The following is a 10,000-nucleotide window of genomic DNA, read 5'->3' as shown; positions in this document are numbered from 1 at the left end:
ATACGCGTGTATATCATCTTCTTGTCTGTCTGGATAACGGAGAGTGGGAGTTTGCACCCACGCCTTGAGGTTTCCCTGATGCAATATGTCATAAATAGCGTGATTTTAAGATTTATCAGTAAATTGAAACGTAAACTTTGCAAGCACGTAAGAACAGCCACCCTTAACTTTACTCTGTTTTATTCTAACGGAATTAATGATACCATTAACCCCATGACTCTCGCACTTTCACTTTAACATCACTACAACTACTTATTATAAATATACTTATACATATATTTTTTTTCTTCCTCAATTAGGGTGAACATGGCACTTCCTCGAACGAGTTCCGAGAAGTGAATATGTGACAAGGATATTTCACACGAATTACGAAGCCAAGAATCAGAGAAGAGGGTTAAACCCAGTGCCATTAGCGAACGTGAATTACCCGGTAATCATTAGCGAAGAGGAATTACCCAGAGAAAATTAACAAAGAGATATAAAAAAAAAGAAAAAAAAAATATCAGCTCATCGGGAATACCCAGTAAGTGAAACGAACAAACACTTATGAGAACTAACGCCAAAAAAAAAAGATAATTAAAAACAAAACGAAACAAAATGAGATTATCAAAACAAGACAAGAACAACGAAAACAACAGTGCGTTAGTAATTAATGCACCTGCTTATCAACTAACCCGCCTTGGCTAACCTACGTCTTCATCACGACCTCCTTCATCGTGAAAAATCTTGCCTTCCTTTCCTCTCCTTTACATTCTGTTTATTTATCTACGTATTTATAATTCTCTGATCTCTTCGTTCAGAGTTGAAGTTCGGAAGATGACCATAGAGAATTTTTTATTCGAGAAACTGTTAAGGAAAGGTCATCGATTCCAGGCATTCGAATGAACATATAATATACATATATAGTTCATATGAAAAAAAAAAAGTATACTAAAGTTAAATCGACGAGAGAGAATGACAAAAAAAGACATACGTAGAAAAAAAAACGTTATATATCCATCCCAGAAATAAATTACATATTGAAAAAAAAAAAAAAAAAAAAAATCGAAGAGTTAAATTAACATATTAGAATCAGACAAGAAACCAGATATCAGATTATCCACGAAAGCGATATCTAAACAAACGATGGTTGGCGAGACTCCGACCCACCACAACGAGAGATAAACTTATCACGTGGAATAATCGTGTCACACATTTTAACCGGCATTAAAAGTCATCACGATAATATGTACTTGGAGGAGGTTCCGTCAACAAGGGCAGACAACACGTTCGGAAATGCCAACAGAGAGGATTGTTCAGGATTGCCCACAGAGAGGATTGTTCAGGATTGCCAACAAAGAGGATTGTTCAAGATTGCCAACAGAGGATTGTTCAGGATTGCCAACAGAGAGGAGTGTTCAGGATTGCCAACAGAGAGGATTGTTCAGGATTGCCAACAGAGGATTGTTCAAGATTGCCAACAGAGGATTGTTCAGGATTCCTCTCTGTTGGGAATCCTGAACACTCCTCTCTGTTGTCAGCGTTCAGGATTGCCAACAGAGAGGATTGTTCAATATTGCCAACAAAGAGGATTGTTCAGGATTGCCAACAGAGATGAGTGCTCAGGATTGCCAACAGAAATGAGTGTTCAGGATTGCCAACAGAGGATTGTTCAGGATTCCTCTCTGTTGGGAATCCTGAACACTCCTCTCTGTTGTCAGCGTTCAGGATTGCCAACAGAGAGGATTGTTCAATATTGCCAACAAAGAGGATTGTTCAGGATTGCCAACAGAGATGAGTGCTCAGGATTGCCAACAGAAATGAGTGTTCAGGATTGCCAACAGAGGATTGTTCAGGATTCCTCTCTGTTGGGAATCCTGAACACTCCTCTCTGTTGTCAGCGTTCAGGATTGCCAACAGAGAGGATTGTTCAATATTGCCAACAAAGAGGATTTTGTTCAGGATTGCCAACAGAGATGAGTGCTCAGGATTGCCAACAGAAATGAGTGTTCAGGATTGCCAACAGAGGATTGTTCAGGATTCCTCTCTGTTGGGAATCCTGAACACTCCTCTCTGTTGTCAGCGTTCAGGATTGCCAACAGAGAGGATTGTTCAATATTGCCAACAAAGAGGATTGTTCAGGATTGCCAACAGAGATGAGTGCTCAGGATTGCCAACAGAAATGAGTGTTCAGGATTGCCAACAGAGGATTGTTCAGGATTCCTCTCTGTTGGGAATCCTGAACACTCCTCTCTGTTGGCAGTGTTCAGGATTGCCAACAGAGAGGATTGTTCAAGATTGCCAACAGAAATGAATTTTCAGGATTGCCAACAGAAATGAATATTCAGGATTGCCAACAGAGAGGAATGTTCAGGATCGCCAACAAAAATGAATATTCAATAGAACTGAACAAGCAGAACTACCAACAGAGAATGTTCAGGATTACCAACACGGATAAATATTCAGGACTGCCAACAGAGCTGAACGATCTTCATGGTCAACGCCGTAAGTTCAGCCAAAAATCAGCGCACGTGGAATCCTTAGAAGAACCAAACCTATATTGAAAACCACCCTGGATAATTTTCGTCAGGGTCAACTACTTAGACAATTGTTATTAGGCTCAAACACATGGACAATTTTCATTAGGCTTAAATACGTGAATATTTATTTAAGCTCAAAGACATGGACAATTTTCATAATATCTATTAGGCTCAAATACATGTACAATTTGTATTAGGCTCAAATACTTGACAAATTTCATTAGGCTCAAAATAGGCAATTTGTAATAGACTCAAATGCATAGACAATTTTCATTGGGCTCAAATACGCAGGACAATTTGTATTTTTCTCAAATACATGACAAATTTCATTACGTTCAAATACATTGACAATCATCATTAGGCTGAAATGCAAGGACAATCTTGATTAGGCTCAAATTCATGGACAATCTTCTTTAGGCTCAAATACACGGACAATCTTCATTAGGCTCAAATGCATGGACAATCTTCTTTAGGCTCAAATACATGGACAATCCTCAATAGGCTCAAATACATGGACAATCTTCTTTAGGCTCAAATACATGGACAATCTTCTTTAGGCTCAAATACATGGACAATCTTCTTTAGGCTCAAATACACAGACAATCTTCATTAGGCTCAAATACATGGACAATCTTTATAAGGCTCAAATAAAAGAACAATCTCCATTAGGCTCAAATACATGGACAATCTTCATTAGGCTCAAATACATGGACAATCTTTATAAGGCTCAAATAAAAGAACAATCTCCATTAGGCTCAAATACATGGACAATCTTCTTTAGGCTCAAATACACGGACAATCTTCATTAGGCTCAAATACATGGACAATCTTTATAAGGCTCAAATAAAAGAACAATCTCCATTAGGCTCAAATACATGGACAATCTTCTTTAGGCTCAAATACATGGACAATCTCCATTAGGCTCAAATACATGGACAATCTTCTTTAGGCTCAAATACATGGACAATCTTCTTTAGGCTCAAATACATGGACAATCTTTATAAGGCTCAAATACATGGAGAATCTTCTTTAGGCTCAAATACATGGACAATCTTTATAAGTCTCAAATACATGGACAATCTTCTTTAGGCTCAAATACATGGACAATCTGCTTTAGGCTCAAATACATGGACAATCTTCTTTAGGCTCAAATACATGAACAATCTCCATTAGGCTCAAATACATGGACAATCTCCATTAGGCTCAAATACATGGACAATCTTTATAAGGCTCAAATACATGGACAATCCTCAATAGGCTCAAATACATGGAGAATCTTCTTTAGGCTAAAATACATGGGCAATCTTCATTAGGCTCAAATACATGGACAATCTCCATAAGGCTCAAATACATGGACAGTCTTCATAAGGCTCAAATACATGGACAATCTCCATTAGGCTCAAATACATGGACAATCTTCTTTAGGCTCAAATACATGGACAATCTTTATAAGGCTCAAATACATGGACAATCTTCTTTAGGCTCAAATACATGGACAATCTTCATTAGGCTCAAATACGTGGACAATTCTCATTAGGCTCAAATACATGGACAATCTTCTTTAGGCTCAAATACTTGGACAATTCTCATTAGGCTCAAATACATGGACAATCTTTATAAGGCTCAAATAAAAGAACAATCTCCATTAGGCTCAAATACATGGACAATCTTCTTTAGGCTCAAATACATGGACAATCTCCATTAGGCTCAAATACATGGACAATCTTCTTTAGGCTCAAATACATGGACAATCTTCTTTAGGCTCAAATACATGGACAATCTTCTTTAGGCTCAAATACATGGAGAATCTTCTTTAGGCTCAAATACATGGACAATCTTCTTTAGGCTCAAATACATGGACAATCCTCAATAGGCTCAAATACATGGACAATCTTCTTTAGGCTCAAATACATGGACAATCTTCTTTAGGCTCAAATACATGGACAATCTTCTTTAGGCTCAAATACATGGACAATCTCCATTAGGCTCAAATACCTGGACAATCTTCTTTAGGCTCAAATACATGGACAATCTTCTTTAGGCTCAAATACATGGACAATCTTCTTTAGGCTCAAATACATGGAGAATCTTCTTTAGGCTCAAATACATGGACAATCTTCTTTAGGCTCAAATACATGGACAATCCTCAATAGGCTCAAATACATGGACAATCTTCTTTAGGCTCAAATACATGGACAATCTTCTTTAGGCTCAAATACATGGACAATCTTCTTTAGGCTCAAATACATGGACAATCTTTATAAGGCTCAAATACATGGACAATCTTCTTTAGGCTCAAATACATGGACAATCTCCATTAGGCTCAAATACATGGACAATCTTCTTTAGGCTCAAATACATGGACAATCTCCATTAGGCTCAAATACATGGACAATCTTCTTTAGGCTCAAATACATGGACAATCTTCATTAGGCTCAAATACATGGACAATCTTCTTTAGGCTCAAATACATGGACAATCTCCATTAGGCTCAAATACATGGACAATCTTCTTTAGGCTCAAATACACGGACAATCTTTAGGCTCAAATACATGGACAATCTCCATTAGGCTCAAATGCATGGACAATCTTCTTTAGGCTCAAATACATGGACAATCTTCATTAGGCTCAAATACATGGACAATCTTTGTAAGGCTCAATTACATGGACAATTCCCATTAGGCTCAAATACAAGGACAATCTTTATTAGGCTCAAATAAAAGGACAAATTTCATCAGGTTCGAATATAAAGCTTATATATATTCATATATTTATATATATATTTATTATATAAAGTTAGACTATTTCTTTTTCATTCATTCCATAACCATCACTCCCTTTGTTCTGCAGAAAAAGCATCCGCCTATATTAGGTGATTTTTACAATTAATGTACATTTTAATAATTACTTTATTCTTTATTGTTATTATTTTTGTTGGTTATTGTTTTTTTTATTTCAATTATTTACTGATTATTTTATTATCATTTATTTGTCTTATTATTTATTTTGTTTCATTTATTGACAGATTATTTTATTATTTTCTATTTATTTTACTTAGTTTTTATTTCTTATGTCTTATATCTATTTCATTTTATTTCTGTTTATTTCATTATTTAATATTTATTTCATAAGTTGTTATTGTTATACATTTTACATTGCAATGCATAATGACAATGCATGTTTTCCTTCCTGATAACAATACTAATATTTTGTGAATATTAGGATGGAACATAAGAGCTTGTGTGTGTGTGTGTGTGTGTGTGTCTGTGTACGTGTGTGCGTGTCTGTGTCTGTGTACGTGTGTGTGTGTGTTTGTATGTGTGTGTGTCTGTGTGTGTGTGTGTGTGTGTGTGTGTGTGTGTGTGTGTGTGTGTGTGTGTGTGTGTGTGTGTGTGTGTGTGTGTGTGTGTGTGTGTTACATACCATATTCATTTTTCATGAATATGGTATGTAAAGAATTGAGATAATGACATGGAAGTTACATGCATTATAAAAGCATTGTATGTATTATCATCAACATCATCATCTTCCGAGCTAAAAAAAAAAAAAAAAAAATGCGATCAAAACCAAAACAAAAAACAAACAAACAAAAGGAAAACGTTTGAAAGAAAAAACAAAATAAAGAAAATAAAGATGTTTCATATCGGTGAATACATTATTTAAAAAATAAATTGTAAATAAAAACAAAAATCGTTTTTGTCATCACCCATGAAGAACAAACGCACACAGACAGTGTATGTATGTATGTATGTATGTATGTATGTATGTATGTATGTATGTGATAATAAAAATGATAATAGTTATAAAATAACTAGATAATAAAAGAAAAAAGACTACAGATAAGCAATGTAGCAGTACAGTGCTTGCATAAGCGTGCAACTTGCAGAACATTGCAAAATCTGTTCGAGATTAGTTGGCGTAGCGGCGGGGGGGGGGGGGGGGGGGTAACAGACACAAGGATAAACACTAAAGAAATTTTGTTTTTCTCTTTTTGAGTGTGTGAAAAGGGTGAAGAGAGAGAGGAAGTGAGGGAGGGAGGGAGAGGAAGAGAGAGAGAGGAAGGGAGAGGGAGAGGGGGGAGGGATGGAGAGGGAGAGAGGGATAGAGGGAGTGAGTGAGCGAGTGAGAGGGAGAATGGGAGAAAGAGAGAGGGAGGGAGGGAGAGGGAGAGAGGGAGGGAGAGGGAGAGGGAGTGAGGGAGGGAGGGAGGGAGAGGGAGTGAGAGAGAGAGGAAAGGATAGGGAGTAAGGGAGGGAGAGTGAGGGAGTGAGGGAGTGAGGTAGGGAAAGGCAGTGAGGGGGGAGGGAGGGAGTGAGGGAGTGGGGTGAGGCAGAGAGAGGGAGAGAGGGAGGAAGAGAGGGCTTGTGAGAGAGAGAGAGTGAGTAAAAGGCAGTAGGAGCCTCATATAATGCTAGAGACTGGTTGGGCAGCGATAGTGGTTAAACGGCCTGATTCTTTATTAAGGAAGATTACAACACAGTAAATGGTTGTCGTGTGTCCAGGGGGTGGGGGGGGGGGGGCAGAGGCTGGTGGTTGACCTGGGCACGGTCACTGCTGGGAGCGATCTGAAGGGTCATGCGAGGTCAGATGTAATCGTCATATAGGTCCTCGCTAGTGTGATAATTCCAAATTGTCTCAGAGCCACGTGTTAAACAGTCATTTGGTCTATTAGTCTAATGGCCTACACAAATAGTGTTCATGTACATGCAATGGAAGGATGGAGAGTGAGAGAGAGAGGGAGAGGGAGTGAGTGAGGGATGGAGAGAGAGAGAGAGAGAGAGAGAGAGAGAGAGAGAGAGAGAGAGAGAGAGAGAGAGAGAGAGAGAGGGGAGGAGAGGGGAAGAGGGAAGGAGGGAGGGAGGGAGGAAGACACGCACACACAGACATACACACATGGTAGATAGATAGGTAAGTAGTTATATATAACTCCCTCTCTCTATCTATCTATCTAGATTGATAGATTGATAGACAGACAGATAGATGGAATAAGATACTCAAACAGCTTCCACCATCTTCCCAACACAGTCATAACAAGTACTTTACCTTCCATACCACCAGTTGGCTAAAGAGACTTTTCGCTAAGTCATTTCTCGCAATCTCCTGTATTTATAGCTTGTACTTTTGTATTTATAGCTTGTCGTGCTGTATTTTAGCTTGTATTTCCGTATGTGTAGCTTACATATTATCTCGTGTCGTGTCTTAGATTTTAATAAGGTTGTTTATAATTAACAAGCGAAGGGGATGTTTTGCCACGTCTGTCTGTGAATATTTGACCTTTTTGAGAGGTTTCCATAAGAGTTTTTTTTTTTTTTTTTGCCTTTCACTTTCACTATTTTACAAGGTGCGATGAAGAAGGGAAAGAGGGGGAGGGGGAGGGGGAGGGAGAGGGAAGGAGAGGGGGAGGGGAAAAGGTTAAAGAGATAGATAGATAAATAGATAGATAGATAGAGAGAGAGAGAGAGAGAGAGAGAGAGAGAGAGAGAGAGAGAGAGAGAGAGAGAGAGACAGACAGACAGACAGACAGACAGACAGACAGACAGACAGACAGACATACAGACAGACAGACAGACAGACAGACATACAGACATACAGACAGACAGACAGACAGACAGAGCGAAAGAGAAAAAGAAACAGAGACGAACATAGAAAATAGCAGAGTAGATAGAAGAGAAATAGAGAGAAAAGCAACCTAAGAGAAAGAAAGAGGGAAAGAGAGATACGAGAAATATCAGAGAAAAGAGAAGCGAAGGTTAAAAGTGAACAAAATAAATCAAACAAAAGAGAGAATAGAATAAAACCAAAGAAAACGAGAGATAAAGTAAAAAACAAAATAAATAAACAAATAAACAAATAGACAAATAAAATAGTAATAGGAAGGAAGAAAGGGAATAAGGATAAGACAAGAACAAGAACAGAATAATGACCCTAATTAACCGAACCAGAGTTACCTGTCAGTCAACCGAATTTTCGAGGAGATTACAATAAACTTCGATTAATTTTGGCCGACCAGCGAGAACAGTCGTGGGTGATTATCCACTTAATATTACGGGGATTGGGTGGAGGTGGAAGAGTGGTGGGGGGGGAAGGAGGGTGGAGGGGGAGGGGGAAGAGTGGCGTGGGGGGAGGGTGGAAGAGTGGTGGGGGGGTGGAAGAGGGGTGGGGGGGGGGAGGTGGAAGGAGGTGGGGGGGCGGAAGAGTGGTGGGGGGGGGAGGTGGAAGGAGGGTGCAGGTGGAAGAGTGGTGGGGGGGTGGGGGTGGAAGGAGGGTGGAGGGGGAGGTGGAAGAGTGGCGGGGGGGTGGAGGTGGAAGGAGGGTGCAGGTGGAAGAGTGGCGGGAGGGTGGGGGTGGAAGGAGGGTGGAGGGGGAGGTGGAAGAGTGGCGGGGGTGGGGGGTGGAAGAAGGTGTGGGGAGGAGGTGGAAGAGTGGCGGGGGGGTGGGGGGTGGAAGGAGGTGGAGGTGGAGGTGGAAGAGTGGCGGGGGGGGGGGAGGTGGAAGAGTGGCGGGGGGTGGGGGTTGGAAGGAGGTGGAGGAGGAAGTGGAGAGGAAGGAGGGTGAAGGAAGAGGAAGTGGAAGAGTTGTGGATGCTTGGGAGGAGAGGTGGAGGAGGAAGTGGAGTGTGGAGGAAGAGCAGGAGGTGGAAGAGGGGTTTGTTGGTGGATGCTTGGCGGGGGGGGGGGGGGGAAGAGGTGGAGAAGGAGGAGGAGATAGAGAAGAAGAAGGAGAGGGAAGAGGAAAAGGAAGAGGTGATGGAGATAGAGGTGGAGGAGCAGGAGAAGGAAGTGGAGGAGAATGGAGAAAGAGGAGGAATAGAAGGAAAAAGAAGGAGGAGGAAAAAGAAGGAAAAGAGAAGAAGGAGACACAAGAAAATGAAAATGGGGAGAGAGAAAGAGGTGGAGGAGAAGGAGGAGATGAAGACGGGAGATAACGAACGAGGAAGAGGTGGAGAAAGAGGAGAGAGGGTGAAGGGGGAGAGGGAGGAGCAGATGGAAGATGAAAAGAAGAAGAGGAGAAGGAGGAGGAAGAGGAGAAAGAGAAGATTGGGGAGGAGGGAAAATGAGAATAGATAAATAGGTAAAGAGATAAAGAAAACGGAGGTGAAAGAAATGGAAGAAAACGGGGAAGGAAAAGAGAGAAAGGGAGGAAGTGAAAGATAAGAGAAATGAAAAGGAAAGGAAAGAGGAGGTGAGAAAAGGAGGAGGAAGGAGAAAGAGAAGGAGGGAGAAAGGGGAAGGGGAGATGGAGAAAGAGAACCAGAGAAAGAATAAAAGGAGAGGGGAAAAGTAAGAATAAATATGCTAAAAGAAGGAGAAGAAGGAGAAGAAGAAGGACAAAGAAGGAGAAAGAGGATGGTGGAAAATAAAAAGCAAAGAGGGAGGAAGGAGAGGAAACAAAAAACGAATATAAAAATAAGAGGAGGAAAGGAAAGAGAGAAGAAAAAGAAGAAAGAGACGAGAAAGAGAAAATAAGAAAATTTAAAAAAA

General features: G+C 40.3%; 1 protein-coding gene and 1 long non-coding RNA gene across 2 annotated transcripts in view; both read left to right on the top strand.

Moving 5' to 3' along the window:
- LOC125026406 overlaps positions 1-958 on the top strand; it is a 1,267-nt gene extending 309 nt beyond the window's left edge. The window contains exon 2 of the long non-coding RNA XR_007114937.1: positions 300-958. This is a non-coding gene — a long non-coding RNA (uncharacterized LOC125026406). The remainder of the gene's footprint in view (positions 1-299) is intronic.
- A 5,969-nt stretch (positions 959-6,927) lies between these two features.
- LOC125026258 (uncharacterized transmembrane protein DDB_G0289901-like) overlaps positions 6,928-10,000 on the top strand; it is a 7,441-nt gene continuing 4,368 nt past the window's right edge. The window contains exon 1 of the mRNA XM_047614560.1: positions 6,928-6,998. Within this exon, the coding sequence (XP_047470516.1) occupies positions 6,928-6,998 (71 nt within the window). The remainder of the gene's footprint in view (positions 6,999-10,000) is intronic.

Source organism: Penaeus chinensis, chromosome 6 (assembly GCF_019202785.1).
Source record: "Penaeus chinensis breed Huanghai No. 1 chromosome 6, ASM1920278v2, whole genome shotgun sequence".
In the NCBI taxonomy this organism is placed as follows: domain Eukaryota; kingdom Metazoa; phylum Arthropoda; class Malacostraca; order Decapoda; family Penaeidae; genus Penaeus; species Penaeus chinensis.
The sequence above is the reverse complement of the archived record's forward strand: the minus strand, read 5'-3'. Positions and strand labels throughout refer to the sequence as shown.